Source organism: Dermacentor andersoni, chromosome 7 (assembly GCF_023375885.2).
Source record: "Dermacentor andersoni chromosome 7, qqDerAnde1_hic_scaffold, whole genome shotgun sequence".
NCBI lineage: Eukaryota > Metazoa > Arthropoda > Arachnida > Ixodida > Ixodidae > Dermacentor > Dermacentor andersoni.
The window spans coordinates 20,303,793-20,329,368 of record NC_092820.1 but is presented as its reverse complement, the minus strand read 5'-3'; the positions used below and the strand labels follow the sequence as shown (position 1 = coordinate 20,329,368).

At 47.6% G+C, this 25,576-nt stretch overlaps 1 protein-coding gene across 3 annotated transcripts; it reads left to right on the top strand.

Moving 5' to 3' along the window:
* Positions 1-1,270: 1,270 nt before the first annotated feature.
* Positions 1,271-25,556, top strand: LOC140219397 (tubulin-specific chaperone C-like). Of its 3 annotated transcripts, none has more exons than XM_072289172.1 (7): positions 1,271-1,360; positions 1,467-1,604; positions 6,547-6,591; positions 7,198-7,460; positions 9,428-9,606; positions 13,905-14,009; positions 24,955-25,556. In XM_072289172.1, the coding sequence occupies exons 4-7, from the start codon at positions 7,302-7,304 to the stop codon at positions 25,505-25,507; spliced, it is 996 nt and encodes a 331-aa protein (XP_072145273.1). In that variant the 5' UTR covers positions 1,271-1,360; positions 1,467-1,604; positions 6,547-6,591; positions 7,198-7,301; the 3' UTR covers positions 25,508-25,556. The 3 variants fall into 3 exon arrangements, with proteins under 3 accessions (XP_072145273.1, XP_072145272.1, XP_072145274.1); XM_072289171.1 differs by having other exon boundaries at positions 1,467-1,652; XM_072289173.1 differs by lacking the exon at positions 13,905-14,009 and having other exon boundaries at positions 1,467-1,652.
* The last annotated feature ends 20 nt before the right edge of the window (positions 25,557-25,576 follow it).

Genomic DNA, 25,576 nt, shown 5'->3' with positions numbered 1-25,576 from the left:
GCGATCGCTCGGTGCTTTTCAGTGCGAAGGTACATGACAAAGTAATGGAAAACAAAGCGCAGCTTCCTGACCCTTTGCTTTTGTATGAATGTTTCCCGCCACATTGCTGCGCTCTTACACACGCCGTACGCCCGCGGCGCAGCACTTCCTTATACTGTTAGATATGGGGCTGTTTCCTGAGCCCCCTTCGAGTTCCCCAGACCACATCGAATCGCACCACAGCTAATTGAGAAGCGCAGAGGCGCGCACGGGCAAACAAGTTGAGGGCGCCCGCTTCGTACGCCGCCGGTTGTTGCTATTCAATGCTTGACTGTGCTAAAAAGCGAAGGGATAGCCCGGCATTGTTGCAAGTAAATTGGGTACCGAAGCAAGACGGCTGTGATGTACCGGGAAGGCCTGGCAGCGTCTCACCGGCCGCCTTTGAAGAGAGCATTGCACCACAGCAAGGCAAGACCGCGGGGAGCCGCCGGGTGTGACACCACCGCACGGGTGCCTACCATAGCTGAGCGGGCTCTCCCATTGGCCGAACATGACGCGCCTTCCAGAGATCGAAGGGCTTAAAAAGATGCAGACCGAGAGCATTCCCTGATTCCCCTCTCGAACTTCTTGCCGCGGGCCGCAGCGTCCGAGTTGCTGCCGGCCCGTAATGACTGTACGACTGCTCATTGACGTCTCTCTGTATATAATGTAAAATAAACCTCCCAAGTTCTTTCATACCGAAGTCCGTCCTCAACTCCTACAACTGGCGCTAGCGGTGGGATCGCCTCCAACTCCTACAATCATAGCGCGAGCAGCGAGCGATGTGTTCAAAGACCAGTGCACAAGTCTGTGCGTCTGCACCAAGCCGCGCCAAATCAAACCAGAGGAAATGAAAGCAGCGACAAGCGATCGTATAATAGCCTAGTGCACAAACCAGACGCACACCAATCTGCGCTCGGAAAAGCGATCGTGTAAAATCCTAGTGCTCAAACCAGGCGCAGATCAATCTGCGCTCGGCAAAGCGCGCGCGAGCACGTAGCGAGCCGCGCCAATCCAATCCAAAGCCAAAAAAGAGGGGGGAAGTAATGTGCGACACTACCGCAAGTATCAGCCACTCATTGAAAGAAAAGAAAACGGTCCCTTTACACGAAGTTCCAGCCTTCGCAGTACCTTTGATGTTATCCCTTTAGCTACGACGCGTGCACGCACACCGCATTCGTTTTGCACTGTCCTGTCTCATGTAGACAAATGCTTCGGAAAGACGGGGCCAGGAGGACCATCGTGCATTACGTTGGCACCGGCTGGCTCGTTGCAGCAGTAGTGGAAGTTGCTGCCATTGGTGGTTGCTACTACTACTACCGGCGTCTCGACCGCTCACAAGGTAGGAAAGTAAATTTTAGCAGTCTTTGGGAATGGGAACTTGGGCACTTTTTGGAATGCCCGTCTGTATTGACCTCTTTTACGTGAACTTGGGGGCCCGTGGGTAGGCGGCCAGTGGCCCGAATAGACCACTTGGGTCACTGGATTGTGCCACTGGGCATGTGCAACTGGGCGTGTGAACGTTCTTGGCCAATCCTCCGGGATGAGTATGCGCCGCTGGGTAGGTGTGCCCGGAAATACAAGAGGTATGGAGTGAAGTCGGCAACAGAGTGCAACTAAAGAAAAGTGAAAAAGTAAGCATCAAAATTAAGCAGCCGAGAACTGAAACTGAAAGAATTCGCAGTTTTGCCCGAAAGGCGAAGCATCGATTGCGATAGAAAGTTAGCAGACAGCTATGTGAGTAGAATAGTAGTTTTATCGGTCGTATAAACTTAGAAACGTTCGCTTACAAAGTGAATTAGCAAGCATGATGTCAGCGCGGACACCCGCTATCAAAACGCTGTGTGAGCAAGCGCGGCAGCAGCCCCGAGCAAAGTGACCTTCGCGCGGTCTATCGCTTGAACACTAGAGGCTGGAGCAGCGAGAACACAGCGCGCACAAAGGTGCGAGCCATCTGCGGATCCCTTTCAATATACGGCGCGCCACCGCGCGCGGCCGTGCCAAGTACGCACCCCCGGTCCCTTCAGCGCTGCTTCCCTCCATATATGGCGCGCAAGATTGAGCCGTCAGTGCCCCTTGCACCCGGTCGCGAAATACGCAGTTGCTTCCGCCCTGCGACTTCACTCTTTAACATTATCCTGGATTCGTAATTTTATTTCTTTTCGAGAACAGTTTACTGTTGTTAACAATTTCTTTTCCCTGCCTTTTTCTGTTAGCTCTGGTGTGCCAGAAGGCAGCATCCTCGGCCCTTTACTCTTCATCTACATTAACGACTTACCCACCCGGATCACTTCCTGCATGCGCCTTTTTGCCAAAGACTGCATTATCTACTGTCCTATTCACACGACTGACGATCACTTGGCACTTCAAGCAGATCTTAACATTATCACTAACTAGTGTAACAAATGGCTCATGACACTAAACTTTACAAAGTGCGAGGTGATGTGCTTCAGCCGAAAATGTGTAAATTTAAATTTTCGTATTAAATTAATAACACTATGCTTTCCCACACTTCATCATACAAGTACCTTGTTCTTACAAAGAATCTTTCATGGGTGCCACACATCGTTTCTACATGCGCCAAAGCATCACATTCTCTTGGCTATCTACGACGCAACTTGCGAAATGCCCCAACAAACATTCGAAAACTCGCTTTTCAAACATTGATTTTGCCGCAGTTAGAATTCGCCTCCCCAATTCGGTCTCCTCATCAAAATTACCTCACAGATATGATGCAAAGGATACAAAATAGAGCAGCCTGTTTCATAACACGTAACTACGGTATAAACTCAAGTATTACACAAATTAAACTAGACCTTCTACTGCCGCCATTAGATATCCGCCACAACATCGCTCTTCTGTACTTATTCTACAAATATTTTTACGCTAATAAACGAACCCGCACACAACTGCAAATACTCCACTCTTTTTCACGCAGATTACATAATCAGTTCAGTTTCATGCACATGTACAGTAAAACAAATGCATTTAATTCATATGCTCTACCTCGTGCCATTAGTCTCTGGAATGACTTCCATGATAACATGGCCTCCATATCTAACCACGACACGTTCTGCTATCAGTTACTCACACTTTACCCATTTAACACCGTTCACGAATGCCCAGCTTAGTGTATTTGATTGTGCATTTTTTCCAATGTTGTATATTATTTTTATAAACAGTATTCCTTTAATTAATGGTAATGGTTAATGGTAACAAGTATTCGTGTGCCAAGAAAATTGTTAGAAAAATGTATCTCATTTGTGAAATGTTCCCTACTACTGTATTTTCTTGTTTTATTTATTCAGCTATTTCAGTTTGATGTGATTTTACAGTATAAAAAAGAAACAGCTGCCATAAAAGTGTTTTTTTCCTAATAACAATTGGTAGGGACCCTTTAATAATTTGTTTAAAAGTGTGTACTTTGCAATTGTATACGATCATTATGTTAAATAAACTTTAAAACCTCAGATATTGCTTTGTATTCCCTGTGCCTTCAATATTGTATAACACGGCAACCTTCTTGTAGCACTGTTCCTGTAGGAAATTTGTACATTATATATTTTTACTGTTTAAAATGCCCCCCTGTCATAGGGCCTGTAACATTCTTCTGAATAAATAAAAAACAAAAGTCGCACTCTTCCTTTCCTTCAGCCGACTTGCTTCACTAATAAGCGATGACTGGACATTGTGTTCGAAATTATTCAGCAGGAAGATTCCAACTGCTAATTGAAGCCATCAGCAAAAATTTCTCTATTTTGCACATTGCGCATCTGTTGTGTCATTGATAGAGAGGTAGCTGTAGCTCAGTTGCTGTGGTGTTGCACTGGTGAGCATGAGGGCGATCCCAGCTGGGGCAGCTACATTCCAATGTGGACAGAATGCAAAAACACTTATGTATTGGATGCACATTAAAGAACCCTGGGTGGTCAGAATTTGCCCAGAGCCTCCTCCTACTGTATGCCTCATAATCAGGTTATTATTTTGGCATGTAACACTTCAGAATTCAATTTTCTTTTTGTGCTCTTTGGCCATATCTTGCCCTTGTACCACAAAACACCTCCTCATCATGGGTTTCATGCAGCAAACTCGACAGTGTTACGTCTCACCTGTGCGTTTAACGTTCGTGTCATGCAGCCAAAATGCCTAATTGTTCAAGCTATTGCTCGGACAACGGCAGCAATTCGGGTAGTTAAAAATGTTGTATCGCTTCCAGTAAAGCTGGACATATTGCAAACAAGCACCAGATATAGTACAAGCTGTGGCTTTCTGGGGCAGCAGGTCATTTATGTAAGCACAGACGGGAGCTCTAACATTGACATGACCACCGTTTTCACTCTGTTGCCATTACTGTGTTGTCATAACATTGTCATTGTCACCATTGTCGTGCCATCGCCTTCATTCCATCATCCTCACGCTGTCGTAGTAATTTCAGTGTTGTCATCTCATTACTATCACGCCTTCGTTGTGATGCCACTGTCATTGCATTGTCTTCATTCCAGCTTCATCATTTCAACATTGCCGTATTAGTGTCGTCACGCCATCGTCATAACATCATTGTCACACAGTCATTATGCCTTCATGGTTGTTCAAGCTTTGTCACCTATTGTCGTCATGTCGTTGCCATCGTACTATTTTTATCATTTTAGCATCGTCATCCCATTGTCATCGTGCCATCGCTGTTCCATCGTTCTGTCATGGTGATTCCAGTAATGTCATGCCGTTGTGGCGGTTGTGTCGTCATCATGCTGTCATTGTCATTCCATCATCATTATGCATTTGTGCTCATTCCATCGTTGGCATCTGTCATGATTCCAGTGTCATCATACCATTGTAATCAGTGCGTCATCTTCATACAGTTGTGGTCATTCCATCTTCGTCATCGTATTGTTGTCATACAGTTGTCATCATGTCATTGTGGTTGCACCGTCATTATTAATTTTTCATCATGCATGGGATGCGTATGATTCAATGCCTGAAGTTTATGTTGAGCAAGGCATATCCTGGTGAAAATGTGTCAAACTTGGTCATGTTCTTTATACAGTCGCCGACCATTTATTTGGACCTCACTGGGACTGCGGAAATGTCCGAATAAACAGGTGTCCGAGAAGGCAGATTAAAAAAAAAAAATCCTTTACTTCCACGCACTTATTCGGGCTCGGCAGTAGGCTTGAAGAAATCGTGAATGCGCCGTTGCACGCTGTTCCGTTTACGCGCAATCAGATAAACCTGAATCTTGGAGCACAGTCAATGCTTGTACACGCTCCGCATGCAACGGCAGCGTAGCACATGGTGCGTCATCTTCCAACTCAGAGTCATCATCCGGCGATGCAGCAGAAACCTGACGAATGATCTCGCCATCATCGAGTTCTGCGCATGTCAGTACAGCAGTTTTAGCATCTGTGAAACTGTCAAATGAGACGGTGTCCGGAATCGCAATGCAACCACTGCGCAGGTCTCGGCAGAACATTTTCGGCGTCAGTAGGGAGCACATCGGAAGGCAACAAATCCTAGGCCTCCCGGCACCCGCTTGCCGGCATTCCCCAGCACAGTCTGCGCAGGCACTGTCGGCGCCATTAGACACTCGACGCGATGTTTCCGTATGCTGCGTTGCATCACCGCAACCTCGACACAGCACACAAAGCAAACATCACCACGGCGTCACACCAACACCAGTCGCACAAACAAAAAACGTGGCCTACTCGCAGTGTTGTGCACGAAGAAACAAACAAATCAGCTGTTGGATTGTCTTGACATGGCTTACTAAGCTGAGACCGGAACTGCTGTAGCTACGAACCAAGCATAAACGATGATGATGAGCGGGGATTTGCAGCAGTGCCACTTTGTGGGGCAGCAAGGAGGCTCCGTTCAAAACAAAAACGGAGTTCAGCAAGTCGAACCACGCACCGGTCAGAGTCGATGCATGTTGCTCTCGATCGAGTTGGCTCAAGGAGCGTCCGAAAAATCAGACGAGAGGTTGCAAGGTGTCCGAACTTTCGGCAGTTGTTATACATTATGGTATATGGGGAGAATCGCGGTGCCGCAAGGCAGACTGAATAATCGAGCATGTCCGAATTTTTGGAGTCCAAAAAATCAATCGGCGACTGTACTTGAAAATGGTCCCTGAACAAGAATGGCGTTCATTGCAAACGCCAATAAAATCGTTGCTTAAACCTATTCCCAAAGCGTGTTGTATCCACCTTTCTTTTCTTTTTTTACATAGCAATGCAAATAAGCATTTTGTTCTTCATTACTCATGTGTTTACTCAAGTTTCTCATGTGTGTCCCTGCCCTCTCTGCTGATCATGCTAGTCAAGCTCTAGGCAACTTGGCCTGCACTACCTCTAGACACTCAAGAACCACTGTAAAAACATTGTTATATCATGCATGTGTAGTATGACTATCTTTGTCTTCCTGCTACACTATTGTATGCTGCCCTGTTCAGTACTTACGCCAATATTTATTCAATATTCTGTTTTTTTTTTTTGTTGTTGGGTATATCTTGCTCCACGTTTTCCTGCTTTTCAGAGTCCCGATACTGGTTGTACCAGCACTTCAGGCCCGGTCTTGAAGGTGTGTTTTCCAAATGCCAGTATATCTGTGCTGCTCCACCAAAGTTCTCTGCTCACCCTGCATGATGTTATGAAAGCACTCCTCTACACTGTAAATTAAAAAGCCCTGAAGTTTTCCCAGGCATGAAGCATTTAAAAGAAGCTCTCAATCTAACCTATCTCAAAAGGACCCGTGCAGTTTTTTGCATGCATACTTGCTGAATCACAAAGTTCACTATTTTGTTGTAGTAGACAAGCTTGCCATACTGTGGTTCTGCGAGCACATGTTCTTGCCCTACTAGTCGATTCCTTCTGCTGTTTTATGTATTTTTTCTCTGACTGTACTTTAACCCAACTTGTCCTGATACGAACTGTCTTTCAGCTTGAGCAGCGTGAACTGCATACACATTGTTGTTAAACTGCTAGGAAATTGGTTACATTTTTTATGCCATTTCTTTGTTGCATCTGTTCTCCTATCTCATTTTGTTGTGCACATTCTCCTTATGCTTGTAATTTCTATGTACACCCCTCCCATGTAATGCACTAATGGCCCCTTATGTTATTCAAATAAATAAAGTAGACAGGATGCAGTGTTAATCTGTGGTGTTTGTGTGCCCTAACCTTCCAGCATTCTACAAGCTTGGAGATACATTTGGTAAGGACACCTTGCGCACATACGACTACAAGACATGGGGCATTGAGGAGTGAGTCAGTAGTGGCTGCCCTCACAGCATGGGGTCCTTAGAGGTAGAAGGTGACAGTGGCCGACCACAACACGAGCAACACCTCAGCCTCCTGGACAACTTCAGCCAGGCCAAGTGGCAGCTTGAGCAGCTCCTCGATGCAGATGGTGACTTGGCACAGCTGGATGGAAAGCTGCAGGAGTTGCAGGCAAGTCTCAGCGTTGTGTCACCCTTCAGCCCTAACTTAGTGTGTTTTTGTTCCGTCATATTTGCTACGTATAGAATGCCATGTGCTAAGCATTACCCCAGAACTCTTTGTTCCTGCACATGTTACACGTTGCAAACTGATTTCTTTCAGAAAACGGGGACATGGTCACATGGAACAGGGACAGATTAGAAGCTGAACACTTATGGTGTTTGATTCTGCAAGTACCATAGCAAATGAGCAGCAATACAACAAAGTGGTATTTTCGTTTTCACGTCACAAAATTTGGCTCCTAAATTGATAGGATGATGTAGCATGAGTAACCATTCTCTCTCTTTTTTTTTTTTTTGTAGTTCTGATGTTGCACTTATGCATGATTTTTCATTGTTCTTTGGCCAAGGCTTCAAAATTTTCATGCATTTGTGTGTGTGTCCGACACAGTGAGCATTTCAGCTGGTCTGTGTTATACCATGAGCACATCTTGCGCGGCAACTTAATGCATGCCTGTCATATAAGTGAATAGGGAAAATCAAAATATGCATGCATCACTATAGAACATGTTTAAAAACTATTGTTTTAAAAACATTTTGCCTCTTTGCACTCTCTCCATGTGTAAATCTCTGGATTTTGTAGAAACATGACTCTGGCAGAACAGTGCCAAGATCTTTTATGTCTAGTTTCACGATGACATAAAACAATACCGTTTTATTTTTAATGTGAATAGCATTCTTGGCATTGTTGGACTGGTTATTTTTTTAGCCATTTAGCCATCCCATCAAAACTGTTGGCCGTTCAGGAGGGATAGTGCTGTCTAAAAAAAAGTTGGAAGGCGATTGAACCTCTAGTTGACGTCTATAAAGGAGAATGTTTTTCTGAGCAAGTTGGGAGTGAGAATGTGTCTATGAACCATATAATTTATTCCAAGAGGCCCGCAGCATCTCAAGCGACAGCGGCTCTTCGACCACAAATGCAGCATCCCAACAACAGCATCTCAAGATGGTATAGCTATCACGAAGGAAGAATGTGAGGATACTTTCCTTATCGCTGTTACCACTACTAGGCAGTACCACGATAGTGCAGTGGTAATGCACAGTGGTATCACCGGTGCCAATATTTCCAACACGACGGGTATCACCGGTACCACATGGAATAATGATGCTTATACCACTGGCACCGCAGGGTAGTATCAATACCACTGGTATACACCCTGCACTAATACCGCTGGTGCTGTCACTGGTGCTGATACCAGCACTGCCACAAGGCTGTAACTGGTATCGCCAATGCCACACAGTGCTACCACCGTACCAGACCTATGTTCGCGATTGGCACCATGCTTTTATACGACACTATCTCCAGGATCAGCCCACGAAAAAGGCAAGAAGTTTCCCAGATACCCGATTCCGAAAAGGGTTTCTCTAAGGAAGACACTGTCTTCGAAATCTGGGCCGTTTGTGTATGTGCCACAGTGTTTGTTCCCCTCTTCAATGAAGCACTTTGATGCAAACTTGAGTATGTGCCAGTTCGTATGAGCCACTCTTCAATGAACCTCTTTGACGCCAGTCACTGTGTGTGTGCAGACTCTACAACAGCACCACAAAAAGGTGCAGCATGTCCAGGGGAAAGCATGAGAGAGGAGCGCAGCACACCTCGTACATGACGCATTTTGGCTATTCACATTCTGGGATAGCAATCATGAGTTCTGCCCAGATGTTTATTCCAAATTAGCCCTCCTTGATTGGTCAAATCCGCTATTAGCCCTCTGTGATTGGTGAAATCTGCCATTAGCTCTTCGGGGTTAGTAAAAAAAATATTTCTTTACATGGTGTCCTGTACATTTGCAAATGCATATTGCTGCTTAATTGTAACAACCCTGTTCATTTTAGGCAACTTTTTTTTTTTTTAGAGAAATGCCACATGAGAGTGAAGCAGTTCTCTCTAACTTGCTCATGCCTGTGTTGCCATGCTTGCAGATGATAACTACAGAAGCAGCCAACCACCTGCCTGCAGCCAGTTTGCGCTGGGTCCGGGAACAGTTTGGGACACTGAGAGCACAGGTGGATGAGGTCCGGGAGCGGCTCAAGCCACGCAAGCGATTTGCCTTCAAGTCGGCACGGTGCCCCAGCTCAAAGGCAGCAGCGGCCCCTGACGGGTGAGCCACGTAGGGTATAGTTATAGCCAGCACTATCACCACTACTGATCAAACCTCATTACTTCTCAGTTTTAGGCCTGATAAAGGATGCTGTTGTGAATGGGACACTAAAGAAAAACACTGAATCGATTCAGACGAATAAAGTATTTTTCGAAAAGCATGTTTTTGCTAATTGCGCTGTAAGAGGTTGATTACTGAAAGATAAAACAAAAACCAAGCTTTCATTCCTTCGATTTCACAAAAGAACTCCAGTGTCAGTATGTCAGGTGACATTGGCGTCACATTATTTTTGTATTTGGGCTGTTAGTGTGACATAGCATGTCGAACACTCATGAGCAAAAGTATACGCGCCACAAAGCCACCAAAAAAACAGAATTTCTTCGTTATTAACCTGCATAAACTGAAATTCACAAGTACAGTCAACGACCGATTTTTCGGACCCTCTAGGGAACGTAAAAATGTCCGAAAATTCAGGCAGTCCGAAGAAATGAATGCATGCAAAATAACGCACCCTTTTTATTTTTTTCTCAGATCTAGAGGTAAAGGGCGAAGTAACAGGCTTCTGAAACCCTGCCACAGCATCAGTGAAGTGGCTATAAAAAGAGGCGTTCAAAAACTCTGTATGCAGCCGACTGCCGGTTTATTATGTACATGTGCATCGTCGGGCAGGCGGTGTTATTGCTGCAGTGGCTTGAAGAACTTGTTCATTGTTGTTTTGACGGTGTTCCGGTTGCATGCGATCATATTCACCTCGATCTGAGCAAGGGTCATGTCAGCACTGTACACCGATGAAAGAGTCAACAGTGCTCGCGTCAACTCGGCGCCTGTAGGTGGCGCAGGCATTGGCTCCTCATTTTCAACATCGGAGTCTTCTGAATCCCCCACAACCCGACGGACTATTTCCTCGTCAGTCAGTTCTGCGCACTTCGATGCCATCGGCGAGGACGACGAAGACGGAGTGGGCGCCATCGAAGGCAAGCGAAATCCTCAAGTTGCGAACAGTGGAGTTCGCTCACGAGCGTCGAAGCACCTAGGCCTAGCGTCGCAGAGCACACTTGACACAACAGACAACCACACACCACGCTAGCCAAAACGTGGCCTGCGCAAACAAACAAACAAACAAAATGGCGCCGCTCCGGAAACTCCGCCGGAGGCGGAAGTGCGGCGATGAACATAGCCAGCGTGGCCAGACCAAATCGGTGTGTGACGACTAGATTCGTCTAGTTGTGCTTCAAAGCGGTGATATGCTTCGACTGCAAGTGGATTTCCTTCTCAAGGGCGCTGCGCGAGGAGCCAAAAATTCCTTCCGTCTGTCAAAAAGTCCGGAAAATTGTACGGCGGGGGGTTCGAGCGTCCGAAACTTCAGATGTCCTTATACATTGATTCTATGGGGCTCGTGGCGGTGCCGCGAAGACATCCGAAATATCAGGCATGTCCGAAAATTCAGTCGTTGACTGTACACTGGAAAGTTCACAGTGCCAAGCTTGGACTGCAGTCCGCAATTTCAAGTTGCATTCGCACGAAGAGAAAAACATCGGCTTTTTCGTGCAATCCCTGCTCGTATACTTTTGTTCACGGGAGTACATGACATCAGATGACAGTGACCAAGCGTCAGCAGTGGTCAAAATTTATCTGGAGTCCCTTGTTACATCATGCCTCATAATCAGATCCTGATTTTGGCAAATAAAACCCCAGAATTTAATATATATATTGTCAAGAGACATTATAGTTTAATTAGTAGAACCCTCAGGTAGTAGAGCACCGCAGCGAAAGGTCACACAGCTTAGGTAACACAAGCACAAGGCTTCCAACCACTCGTCATCGTCTTTCTTGAAGCATTGCCTGCTGCTCGTTCTCCTCCAGTACAATTGCCTCCTCGAAGAAGAGGAGCCGTTTCAGCGACCTACGGCCAAGATAGCACAGGTAGATCAACGTACGGCTTGAGCTGCTGAACGTGCACTATTTCGCGCCCTCAACGGCACTTATCGAAAGGTGGCTCAAGGGGTTCTACCAAATAGTTCAGAGGAGACGTTTGACTGACGACACGGATGGTCCCTTGTACTTGGGCACAAGCTTGGGTGAAAGTCCAGGGCTGGTAGTGGGAACCCAAATCCAGACTAGTGAGTCTGGGGCATAGGATGCAGGAGAGGAGGGAATATCCCGAAGGTGCTTCTGTCGCTGCTGATCTTCTGAAGTAAATGTGCGGGCGAGTTTTCGGCACTCTTTCGCGTGTGCAGCAGCTTCGGACAGGGTAGTATACTGCCTCCGTTGTGTCAGGGTGGCGGTATTATAAGCGTACATCACGAAAGGTAGAATGCAGTCCCAATTGGTTTGGTCAGATGCGACCTACATGGCTAACATGTTGCCAAAAGTGCGGTTAAAGTGCTCATTCATCCCATTAGTCGGCGGGTGGCATGCAGTAGTGGTACGGTGAATTACGTGGCATTCCTTGAGTAGGGCTTCTATAACATCAGGGAGAGAGACGTGGCCTCTGTCGCTCAGCAGCTCTGGGAGCTCCATGGTGAAGTATGATGTTATGCAGAAGGAACCAGGCAACATCCCGCGCAGATGCGTTGGGCAGAGGCAAAGTTTCCATGTAGCGCGTGGGATGGTCTACCGCCACTATCACCCAGCAGTTGCCATCTGAAGTACTCGGAAAAGGCCCATAAAGATGAACTCAGACCCGGTCAAAGGCCCGTCCTGGACAAGGCAATGGTTGCAGTGGAGCAGCCGAGGCATGAGAGGTATTCTTGTGGTGCTGGCAAGCGAGGCAGGAGTGGACATATTGGCAAACGAATCGGTACATCCCGCGCCAGTAATAACGAATTTGCAGGGGCGTGTATGTTTTCAGTACTCCTGCATGTGCGCATTGTGGGTCTTTGTGAAACGCTGCACATATGTCCGAACGTAGATGCCGAGGGACCACGAGTAACCATTTGCGCCCGTCCGAGAGATAGTTACGGAGGTATAGGAGGCCATCATGAACAGCGAACAGCGAAGTGTGCTTGGCCATGCAGTGCATGGCCAGTTGATAGCGCTGATGGGTCTGACAGAAAAGCCAGCATAGCAACAATCTATTGATCCTTCTGCTGCTCAGAAAGCATTTCCGTGGCAGTGAGGGAGGACTCCCATATTCGTACTTTCTGATAATTGGGCTGTCCTGACACTGGGGAGTGGGACAAGGCATCCGTGTCCGAATGTTTATGGCCAGAGCGGTACAGCACTCGAATATCATACTCTTGGAGGCGAAGCGCCCATCGAGCGAGGCGACCTGAATGATCTTTTAAGGACGACAGCCAGCAGAGTGCATGGTGGTTCGTGATGACTTCGAACGGGCAGCCGTAGAGGTAAGGACGAAACTTTATTTATAGCCCAAATGATAGCCAGGCATTCCTTTTCTGTAATGGAATAGTTTGCTTCCACTTTCGTGAGTGCGTGGCTAGCGAAGGCAACAACATATTCATCGAAGCCAGTCTTTCGTTGTGCAAGAACAGTGCCAATGCCGACGCGACTGGCATCCATGTGCATTTCTGTCGATGTGCTTTGGTGAAAATGTCGGGGTATGGGGGGTAAGGTTAGAAGACGACGCAACGTCGTGAATGCGGCATCATAAACTGATGGCCAGGCCAAGAGGTCGTGATTACCCGCGAGAAGCTGCGTCAAAGGCGCGATTATGGTGGCAAAGTTGCGGATGAAACGACGAAAGTGGGAGCACAATCCAATGGAGCTGTGGAGTTCTTTTGGGGTCTTTGATCGTGGGAATTCAGCGGCGGCTTGCAGTTTGGTTGTATCTGGGAACACACCATCTTTCGAAACAACATGGCCAAGGATGACTAGCTGCCGGGCGGCGAAGTGACACTTCTTCAAGTTGAGCTGGAGTCCAGCATCAGGGAGGCAAGTGAGCACGCATTTGAGACAGAGCAGGTGAGAAGAAAAGTCCGGGGAAAAGATTACAATGTCATTGAGATAACAAAGGCATGTCTGCCATTTGAGGCTCGGAGGATGTTATCCATCATTCTTTCAAACGTTGCAGGTGCTTTACACAGGCCAAAGAGCATCATGGTAAATTCATATAAGCTGTCAGGCGTAACAAATGCTGTTTTCGGGCGGTCAGCGTCAGCCACCAGGACCTGCCAATAACCGGATCGTAAGTCTAAAGACGAAATGAATTCAGCGTCTTGGAGGCAGTCCAGTGCGTTGTAGATATATGGAAGAGGATAAACATCTTTCCAGGTTATCTTGTTGAGTCGTTGATAGTCCATACAAAAATGAATTGCCCCCTCTTTCTTTTTGACCAGCACTACTGGAGAATCCCAGGGACTGTCTGATGGCTGTATCACGCCGCGTCGGATCATGTCTCCTGCGTGCTCATCGATGACAAGGCACTCCGTCGCAGCCACACGGTATGGACGTTGGTATAGAGGCGCATGGCTGCTGGTGTTGATGTGATGAACGACTGATGAACGTCCTAAACATTGTTTTTGGAGGTTGAAAGAAGTTTGAAATCTGTTAAGGAGGTCGACAATCTGCGTTCGCTGACTCGCAGTGAGGTTGGGGTCAATAGATGGAGCAAACATTTGGTCACATGCAGGCGCAGAGACAGAGAGAGCCATGGCGTAACGTGAAGAGGAGTCGAGTCATCAGGCACATAGTAGACACAGCTCGTGTCGAATTCGTCAGCAAAACCGGGGCACTCGCCATGATGTAAGCTTGATGGACATGAAAACGGATTCGAAACGAAAAGTGCACTGGAGCCCTGGCGAAAGGGGAGGAAGGCAAACGGAAGCAAGAAGGGATGACGGCATGTAGCAAGTTGAGATGGCGTGAAAAGAACTGTGGAATCATAGAAAGCAGGACAGGAAACAGGTACAAGGGCAGAAGGGAAAGGAGGGATATCAGTGTCGGTGGCGACAATCACTCCAGCAGAAGGTGGAGGCAAATCTTCAGAAAGACTGCCACAGACAGCGCAAATTCTACACAGGCACAAGATGTGATGAGAGGAAGTCCCATCCTAGAATGATGGCATGAGAGCAGCGAGGAAGAACAACAAACTCAATGTGGTATAAACTGTCTTGTATGGCGACACGGACGGTACATGTTCTTAAGGGCTCAATTGGCTCAGCGCCTGCTGTATGTAGCGAAATGGCAGAAAACGGTGTTTAGACTTTTCGGAGCGTACAGTGAAGCTGGTCGGCAATTACGGATACTGCAGCACCTATGTCTACAAGCGCATGAACAGCGATACCTTTGGCAAAAACTTCAATGACGTTCGTAGGGAATAAATGAGGGCTTGAGCAGTTCAAAGACATTGCAGTTCTTGCCTCTGGAACTGTGCCTTTTAGTTTTCCTCCACAGCTGGAGGGTGGCGGACGATGGGGGACAGGGAACGTCGATGGGGAGATGGAGATTGACGAGTCTTAAAGCATTGGGAACAGGAGATGAAGGAACGAAGTGTGGAACAGGTGGCGAATAGCAGGACTGGGGAGTCGGGAGCATTCTCTTGAAGTCTCGCAGTATCGGGAGGATACCAACCCCGCTGGCAGCAGAACCGTAGTGCCACGTGGCCAGCAAAGCCACTCATGAAGCAGGTCGGCTGGTTGTCTTGGGTATGCCATGGATTGTCAACAGGGGGCCGAGATAGGGGTGTACAGTCCTGAGCTGGGCGTAGGGGCTGTAGAGGCATGCAGAAGCCGATTCTGGGCAAGTAGTTCGCAGCTGCAGAAGGCAAGGCGTAGAAGCCGCTTGTGGGCGTGTGGTGCGCAACTTCAGGCAGAGGTCTTGGCCTGGCAATGACGGCAGCGTGCGTGAGCGGAACCGGCGCTGAAGGTGGCTTATTAGCGAGAAGTAGTGCGTCATGTATGGCCTGTCAGAGTTCCGGGGACAAAGAGGACTCAGATGACTGGGTAGCAGGCAGCAGTGACAGTTGGCGCGTGACTTCTTCGCGAACGAATTGCTTGATTTGGTCGAGGAATGAAGAGTGGGTGGGAGCAACACTGGAACTGTCGGTTAAGGCCGAAACCGTGTCGTCCGGCGTGGAAGCTCGGCGTGTAGTAAGGCGTTGTTTGCAGAGCTTATCGTAGCTCTGGCACAGGGTAATTACCTCGTCAATCGTTTGAGGATTTTTCGCCAAGAGCATTTGAAAGGAGTCATCCTCTATGCCCTTCATTACATTCTTGATCATTTCAGAGTCGGGCATTGTGGGATTAATGCGCCGGCAAAGGTCAACTACGTCCTCAATGTAGCTTGTGAAGTTTTCACCCTTTTTCTGAGCGCGACTACGCAAGCGTTGTGCTGCGCGGAGCTTGCGCGCAGCAGGGCGACCGAAGACTTCTTTGAAAGAATGGGTAAATGCTGTCCAGGTGGAAAGGTTGGATTCGTGATTCCGGAACCATAGATTAGCGACTTCAGAAAGATAGAAGACGACTTTAGTCAGTTTAAATGTGTCATCCCATTTGTCATGCGCACTCACTTGATTGTATGATGAGAGCCAATCCTCTACGTCATGCTCGTCGCTGCCGCTGAAGACTAGGATCTCGTTGGTGAAGAGCACCGGAGCAGACGACAGGCGATGCCAGTGGAAGATCGGGCTGCATATCTTCCTGAGGCATGGAAGAAATGGTAGGGAGCGTCCGGCTACGGAGTTACAGGGCCCAGCACATCCACCAAATGTCAAGAGGCGTTTAGTTTAATTGGTAGAACCCTCAGGTAGTAGAGCACTGCAGCAAAAGGTCACACAGCCTAGGCAACACAGGCACAAGGCTTCCAACCACTCGTCGTCTTTTTCGAAACAGTGCCTGCTGCTCGTTCTCCTCCAATACAATATATATACACACACATACAGTGAAACCTTGTTAAACTGTAGTTGGCCGGAGCTTGGAAAAAGTATGTACTAAACGGTAATACTGCTTAATCAAAATAGCATGAGATCGCCCCCTTACCATATTTACTCGCGTAATGATCGCACTCCTTTGTGAAAAAAATTGACGCCTTACGTGGGTTAAATTTCCCGCTGAAATTTTTTTTTTTCATCCCACATTTGCTGCGGGATGACAACAGGTCAACAAACAGGCGGCTTCTTGTAACAGTGCAGGACACCAAAACAAAAATGGCGGCCAGCAGATCAAGTCGAGCGCATTTCTTTTTTTTTCTTGTGAGTACATTACACGCATTGAAACAGTTTCTCCCGTATCAGTAAGGAATAATGCGAAATTTACAACAATAAGGTAGCCATGTCCACTTTGAAGGGACAGAAACAGAGATGGGCGCGCTTAGCTGCCAGTGACATAACATGGCGGGCATGCTGCAGAAACTGCGGCATTTGTCTTCACTACTATCCTCGTACAGCACGTTTCCGCTAAGGGTGGGTGAATACCTTAGCTGTGTTACAAGCATCAGTGTATGAATAGGGTACACTTCTAATGTATCGGTGTAAATGTGGCCACGATCGTTGCCGCTCATGATTTGTTGTGTGCCCACGCATGCAGACGAGAAGAATCGAAAGGCGCCTTTTTTGTTGTTGTTGTTGTTGACCAAAACTATTATGAAGCCTACAAATAATAAAGCCAAGGTAACTTTGGTTGTAGCTTTTTTTTTTTTTAATAGAAGTGCAGAAAGTGATGAAAGGAACGGAATGGGACATCTGCTTAAGAATGTTAAGTTCGTGCAGATCGCTTGGTATGTCTTCGAGAGTCGTTCGCATAGCATTCGACAGATGGTAAGTACCATCATCTTTAGCTAGACTTGGTACACGACATATCGCTGCGACAAGTTCGGAGTGCGATCATTACACGGGAAAGAAAAAAAATTGAATTTTGACGACAAATTTCAGGGGTGTGATCATTATGCAAGTAAATATGGTACCTGTCAAAAACAGAACTCAGAGAGAGTGTGATGAAAGGGGAAAAACATGCAGTATTTATTCACTTTGCTCTACGAAAGTGTTATTTTTGTTTGATGCTGCAGTGGCGTAATAGTGACGACAGCGACCTCAAACTTACTGAAGCTGTGAGTCAGCTTTTCAGCCAGCCCTCTCTTCTCGGGAAGCACTCACGTGGCAGATTCCTCGTTGGTGTTGCATATTCTCCATGCACAGGCGTGGTAGCATTGCAGGAGTCACGGGCACCTTTTCTTTGTGGGGTGCTGTTCTTGTCGCGACGATTGCATTCATGAGGTTGATACAACATGCAGCTTCTGCTACTGTTGGGCCTGAATCACCCATGCTGTCACTTTCCTTGTCATCCTTATCACTGTTGCTAGGCGACACTTCGGCAACAACAGAGGCAATGATGGCGAAGAGTCGGACCTCGTAGCCGACATCTCTTCGTGGTCGCAGCAGCGCTGCCGAGCAACTTCGCATTCCAAATGCCATGCACCGTAGTCAACAGTAGACGCATGTCGCGTGCCAGCGCCGACTTCTTTGTGTCACATTTGACAGCATGAACGATGTCTAATTTTTCTTCTATGCTTAGCACCCGGCATCGTTTTTATCCGACCTTCGGCATGATGCAAGCCCTTGCTTGTGCAACGCTACAGCCGTGACAACCGCCACCACCATGACCGTCGCAATGCTCTCTGGCACAGCGCCGAAACGATGTTGGTGTTGATGCGGCTTCACGCGCAAACGCACAGGGCGCTTGGAGGCCATTGTTTTGGTCTCTGAGGCTTGTTCTGCCGGGCCGCCTGATGGAGACGACGCATTGCCATGTTTGCCCAACGAAAAGTGGAAACACTGTGTGTTAACCGATACGTACGCAATAAGCTGGTACGGTTTATGTGGAAACAAAACACATTATGTTCAATGGCCGCTGAGCCGGGATTTGACTTTGATCGTCATCATCATCAGCCTGGTTACGCCCACTGCAGGGCATGCGCTCCAACTACCTCGGTCATGTACTAATTGTGGCCATGTTGTCCCTGTAAACTTCTTAATCTCATACGCCCACCTAACTTTCTGCCGCCCCCTGCTACACTTCCCTTCTCTTAGAATCCAGTCCGTAACCCTTAACCCTTTCGCTGTCACGGACGTACCGGTATGTCATCGCGCTTCCCCCCCACAGTGTCACTGACGTACCGGTACATTCTCTATCGTGCGTTCAAAATTTCGCGCCTGAGCGCAAAGCTGGCGCTCCTAAACTGGCCACGCCATCTGTTGACTCTTCCTACAAGTTCGTATATTCGCCTCGACCTGTGTTAATCCCTGTATTGAAGAGTACGGTGCGACTGCCACTCCCCACTTTCTCTTTGCCGAGTGGCGCGGTGGCTCCGCGTTCGCTGGATCATGCGTCGCGCGCGTGTGGTTATGGGTTCAAGGGTTGTTCTGCCCTCTCCGCTGGTTTGAAGGTTTTTGTTTTTCTTCTGTTGGTGTGCCTGCTACGGCGCGTCAAGTTCAGGCGCACGTGCCATTGCCTCTCCGAAAAGAGTGACTCGATTGCTGCTTTCGCTCTCTCGCCGCACCCTCGCTTCCAACTTGCAGCAGTAAACGTAAAGCCCTTCGAACTTTGTTTAGCCTTTTTCCATCTCCCTCTGTCTTCTTGATCACGCAACGTCCCATTTATCTCCGTTGTGCGGGCGACTGAAAGCGCATCCTCCCTGCGCGCGGTTACTTTCGGATGGCTCAGCGCGCGGGACCTTCGTCTGCTCATTGGAGCGGTGGCTCAATTCTGATTCAGAATACGAGCCGAGCTCGGATTCGGACTCGGACAGAATCGTATGCAAGGAAGAGGGTTCCGCATCGTCAGATTCGGATGTTGAACGGATTTTATAGTCAGGCTGATGATGATGATGATGTTTACTAACAACAGCTGCAGAACACTTAAATGTGCATATTGCATTGACTATGTTATATGTATACCAATCATAATCAAAAATAAATTGCTATGTTCATTCCCTGTTATGCTCGTTCCCTGAAACCAAGCCGACACTGGGGGTGCGTCACGGCCAGAAAGGTCCGACAGCGAAAGGGTTAATGACCATCGGTTATCTTCCCTTATTACATGTCCTGCCCATGCCCATTTCTTTTTCTTGATTTCAATTAAGATGTCATTAACTCGCGTTTGTTCCCCTTTGTACAAACAAGGTAAACGTCCTGCCGATCGAAAGCCCCTCGGCTGTTTAGACTTACCTATGACGGTAAGCTGCATTTTCTCTGAGCCGTGGGCATTCACGCAAAAAATCACGGTGATTCTCTCCTTACTTTTTTGGCCGCCATGGCAAGCCTGGCCCTTCACACAAAAGCTCCTCTCTGGTTGCAAATTGGAAAAGAGGCCCGCCCCATCAGCATTAGTTACGCGGTGCATAATCCGAAATCAGCGCCGGCAGCGTGTTCAGCCAGTCGCTGACAGCTGACTGGTCCACTTTTTTCCCTTCACCGCAAACGACTCTGTAGACAAGTCTGTGTCTCACTTTAAAATGATGTAGCCATCCCCGGGAAGTTCGGAAATTTTCAATTCCCAGGGAAAGCGCAATGTTGTCTGCCTTCTCGCGCAGTACCTTGCCGTCCACGTTGTTGCGGCCACTATAACTTCGCCAAACCATGTCACAGGACCTCTTTCAGCTTCACGTTTATAGCTGTCTTCGCCTGTTTCACGTTCACGCCAAAGTGCTGGGCATTCTTCATCACGTCTTGCTGTCCAAGAATGGTGCACATTGTCGGCGGTGCTATGCCTAGCTCCTTTGCCAACTCAACACGTTTCTTCTTCCGGTTGTCGTCGGCCTTCTTGAGGATTTTAATTTTCTCTTTAAACGAAAGGGCCTTCCGTCTTTGCGTCATGTCGAACAGCAAGCACTTCGGTCTTTCCGCGTGCACTAAACTTGCGTCCGTCACGTTCAGGTAGTCCACGTTGCAGTGCTGTTGCAGTTACCTGAAACGCACAGGGCAGCAGCGAACAGTGAAGAGACACATGCAGCAGCATGTGATGGCGATTGCGATTCGGCTTTTTCTTTAAGATAGGGTCGCCCTGTGCGAAAGCGCGGCATAGCAGAAAAAAAACAAAAAAACTAGCATACGTTGATGAGCTGCCAGGAAGTGGGTGACAGAGTTCAGGCACGTGACTCGCCCTGGCTTGGCAGGTTTCGTGCCGAGCGCACTATGCACGTTAAGCCCAGACCACACGAACGCTTGCGGACACGCGCCCACGCATGCGCAGATGGCACGACATGGTTTGTACGCTGCATGATCTCGGGGAACAGTTCCTCTCTGTTATTGCACGCTTGGGTTGCCTCGCGTCGGCGCGCCTGGCTATGCAGCTACGGCGCGAAACGTTCAGCGCTCATTGAAGCAGATTTATATCATGCAAGAAAGTGCTTCTTTTCTTTTTGCATTGATCTAACATAACAGCTATAAAAATATAACAATTACGTTTATACATAATGAAGCATTTTGAAATACTGTCGATAACAAAGCACGAAGCGGCGTCTGTGAGTGACCCCAGTGAGCGCGCACTGTCGCGTCTTTGTTATAGAGGCTGGAAAAGTCTTTCTAGTGTCGGGACCAGTGGAGGAGAAGTGTAATATTTCCCAATCTTGTGGGTAGGTGGCGCTGCTGCTGGCTGGTGCACTCAACTCTGACGCTTGCTTGCGCGATTCTACAGCCTACAGTACCGAAACTCACTGGAAGTGTGCTTTCACCTTTCTTTTATTTTGCTTGTGGCACACTTTTTTTTTTTGCAGCATGGCCCTGTCAGCCACGCGAGCTTGGTGCAAGATCCAGTGCTGGTTTCGGCAGACAAGCACGCGAACGTTGTTTGCTGTATCTGCAGTTGTGGCTCTCCTAATGAAGTCACAGAGGTTTATATTTGTTCGTAGTAGCTTACAAGCGATTAATATTCTTCGTCTTCCATACCGAGAAATCGGTACCATGCATTCTGAAAAGCTATTCTTGGAGTGCCCCAAAATGGAAAAAAAAAAACACCATCAAATTATGGGGTTTTACGTGCCAAAACAAAGATCTGATTATGAGGGACGCCGGGACGCCGTTGTGGAAGATTCCGGAATAATTTTGGACTACCTGGGGTTCTTTAACGTGCACCTAAATCTCAGTACACTGGTGTTTTCGCCCCCATCGTAATGCGTTTGCCATGCCCAGGATTCCCAAAATGAAAGCTGCTTTGGCGCAGCCGGAGTACTAATTATGCAAGAGCCTACACTGAAAACAATGTAAGCTGACACAGGTCAACTGAAACTGGGCCAAGCGCCATGGCACTGCATTTGCAAACCGTGTACCACGGAGTCCTCTTCTTTTGGCGAAGGCAGCACCGAAGCTTCTAGCAGGGCTGGTCGAGTGTACTACAGCTACATTGCAACAGGAACATTAAACAGTAGGCCAGAACTCGGCATATACAATATCTTTATTGTATATGTACAAAACATAAGACTATCCACAATGAACTCGACGATGCCTCACTCTCGCTGGCACTGCCTCATCTTTAGAAGCTTTTGTTTTTCTCTCTGCGAGTTTCTACATTTGTTTAAAGCTTTCGCGATGAAATGCAGCCTTGTAAGGGCATAAAACTTAATAATGTTGGCTGTCACTTCATGCCCATGGCCTGGGCAGCCAGCCACTTTAAGTTTATTTCCTTGAACAAAGCTTAGAAAACGGGTCGTGCTGTTGGCATGTAGGTTGTTGCTGCTAAAGAAAACAGTAAATGCATTTTCAAGTTCTGTCACAAGTATTTCAAGTGGCTTGGATGGGTAAATCAAGCCACCATGGTCAAACTCTTTAGTTAAGGAAACATTATCGTTCGACATGGCTTGACCAGGAAGAATGCAGAGTGAAGACACACACTCAGGACATGAAATTCTCTTCAGCGACTTCCGCACGACATATCCAGCTATATAATAAATTAATTGGCTGTCACTCTTTTTCTCTGTGTAGTCCTTGTGGTCAAACAAGGAGCTGTTTTTTCACAACTGCTGCATCTTCTAAGTTCTCTTCATCTAAGAGCTTGTCAACCAGTGCTGTTATCTGAGCAGCTTTTTCTCGACATGTATCAGATGGCTCCAAAAGTGCGTTGGTAAGTTCAGGCTGTGAATTTCCACCTCTGAGTGGTCTCGCTAAGCTGTAGAAGCAGAGGTTGCTAATAATGATCAAAAACTGCTCTGGAGTAGGATGATCATTGCATCCAAATGATCGCCGCACAATCCCAAAAATGTTCTCCACTTGTCTTGACTGAGATTTGCAGTAAGTACTTATACTTATGCGTGGAAGTCACATAATCCAGAAGATACAGTGTACTTTTCAGTGTTACACGGAGCCCAAGGCCAGTCTCTGGACTCAAAAAACCCCCACCATGCTTTGCTGCATACTCCAAAAAAAAGAAAATCTGCGGAACTGGTGGCAAATAGCGGGACTGGGAGTCGGGAGCATTCCCTTGACATCTTGCAGTATCGGGAGGATACCAACCCCGCCGGTGGCAGAACCGTGCCACGTGGCCAGCAAAGCCACACGCAAAGCAGATCGGCCGGTTGTCTTGGGTACGCCACAGATTATCAACAGGGGGCCTAGGTAGTGGTGCACTGTTTTGAGCTGGGCGTAGGGGCTGCGGAGGCGCGCAGAAGCCGCTTCTGGGCAAGTAGTTCGCAGCTGGAGAAGGCGAGGCGTAGAAGCCGCTTGTGGGGGTGTAGTGCGCAACTTCCGGTGGTGGTCTAGGCCTGGGGACGGCAGCGTACGTGAGCGGAACCGGCGCTGAGGGTGGTTGATTAGCGAGAGGTAGTGCATCGCTGACTTGTTCGTGTATGACGCGTCGGAGTTCCGGGGACAAAGAGGAGTCAGACGGCTGGGTAGCAGGCAGCAGTGACAGTTGGTGCGCGGCTTCTTCGCGAACGAATTGCTTGATTTGGTCGAGGAACGAAGAGTGGGCGGGAGCAGCACTGGAAGTGTCAGTTAAAGCCGAAATCGTGTCGTCGGGCGCGGCAGCTCGGCGCATAGTAAGGCGTTTTTTGTGGAGCTCATTGTAGCTCTGGCACAGTGTAATGACCTCGTCAATCGTTTGAGGATTCTTCGCCAAGAGCATTTGGAAGGCGTCATCCTTTATGCCCTTCATGACATTCTTGATCTTTTCAGAGTCGGACATGGCGGGATTAATGCGCCGGCAAAGGTCAACTACGTCCTCAATGTAGCTTGTGAAGTTTTCACCCTTTTGCTGAGCGCGACTATGCAAGCATTGTTCTGCGCGGAGCTTGCGCACAGCAGGGCGACCGAAGACTTCTTTGGAAGAATGGGTAAATGCTGTCCAGGTGGAAAGGTTGAATTCGTGATTCCGGAACCAGAGATTAGCGACTCCAGAAAGATAGATGACGTTAGTCAGTTTAGCTTTGTCATCCCATTTGTTATGCGCACTCACACGATCGTATGACGAGAGCCAATCCTCCACGTCATGGTCGTCGTTGCCGCTGAAGACCGGAGGATCTCGTTTGCAGCCTATAGCTACACCTAGAGTCACAAAATGGACAAATAAGGTGACCTTGGCCCAGCATAGCCCGAGTCGTGTAAGCATTGATGTCAGATCAAGTAGACAACCGTCGTTGCAGCAATTTTTGAGGGTGCAATGATTACTTAAGGAAATAAAAAAATCTAATTTTTGATGGCCAACTTTGCGGGTGCGAATATTATGCAAGTAAATACAGTGATCAATGATATTTTGAATTCCCTAATTACATTTTTTTTGCGGTGGAGCTGCCACATGTCCAAATTTAATTGCATTTGACACAATGTTGATGACAGCATCTTCCAAAGTGAGGTTATTAGGGCACTAATTAAAAAATAAACATGCATTCGCAACTTTAGTGTGCCTTCATAAATAGAGAAATGTAAAAGTAAGCATATCATGGTGTTAGCTTCAGTTTGTTGCCGTCTTTTACAACGTTACAACCATCCATAACAACTTCGGCCATTGCATGCCAAATCTGAAGCCCAGAAGTAAATTAGCACCTGCCACGTTGAAGCCATTGCAGTGCCAACCTTAGGAAGCTTACTGAGTACTAAAACTGCTTACGGGACTGTTGTAGTTTTAGGAGACTGATTCAGATGCTTTAATTATACTGTCCTGCACAAGCTATCGCATTGAGAGTATGCATTTCTCAGTCGAATGAGTTCTGGCAGAAGCATTAAAAAATGACATTAGTGTCAAATGACATTGTATAGTGTCATGCAAATGGCATTAAAATTTAAGTGATTAGCATGTTTGTTATTTTTTTTGCCCTTGTGGCACAGGTATTAGGGAATATGAGTTTATGAAATGAAATTCACAGGAGGTTGGGGATCTTTCTTACCAAACACTTTTGTCACTGTAGCTGCTGGTTTGATTACACTGCAGTGTCACATTGACACTTGTCATAATTTGTTGTGTGCAGTGATGCCAGATCCACGGGGCAATGCGAGTCGGGGCCAGGCTTCCCTGCTGATGCCTTGAAGAATGCCTCCACCTTGGGCTTCCAAGGCAGATCAGGAGAAACGTTGATGCTGTCTAACATCAATGGCAAGGACATGGAACTCGATTCTCTCAACACCTGCGAAGTGACCGTTCATGGCTGTCCAGCGACACTGTTTGCACGCCGGCTCAAGAACTGCCACATCCGGTGCGGACCTGTGGCCACCTCAGTGTTCGTGGAGGAGTGCGAGTGTTGCACGTTTCACATCGCCTGTCAGCAGCTGCGAGTACACAACAGCCACAAGTGCGAATTCCGAGTGCACATTCAGGCACGCTCCATTATCGAAGACTCAAAAGAGCTCCTGTTTGCCAAGTATGACTTTGCTTATGACGGAGACGAGCGAGACTGGTGTGCATCACGCTTAGACAAGACTGTCAACAACTGGAACAAGGTGGATGACTTCAACTGGCTTGCAGCAGATCAGCCTTCACCCAACTGGAAGCTGTCACCGATGTCACTGGGTGACACTGTATAGAGGTATAGGAACACATGGCACAATAAAGACACCCATTGTTGTGAATGAACGCATTGCAATTTTTAATTT

What these genes read in the sequence shown, in the direction of transcription:
- LOC140219397 (XM_072289172.1), top strand. Translation starts at nt 7,302, where the DNA reads ATGGGGTCCTTAGAGGTAGAAGGTGACAGTGGCCGACCACAACACGAG. An exon ending in GCAGCAGCGGCCCCTGACGG is followed by an intron (nt 9,607 to 13,904) that starts GTGAGCCACGTA and finishes CTTTTTGACCAG; the next exon opens with CACTACTGGAGAATCCCAGG. An exon ending in CACTCCGTCGCAGCCACACG is followed by an intron (nt 14,010 to 24,954) that starts GTATGGACGTTG and finishes TGTTGTGTGCAG; the next exon opens with TGATGCCAGATCCACGGGGC.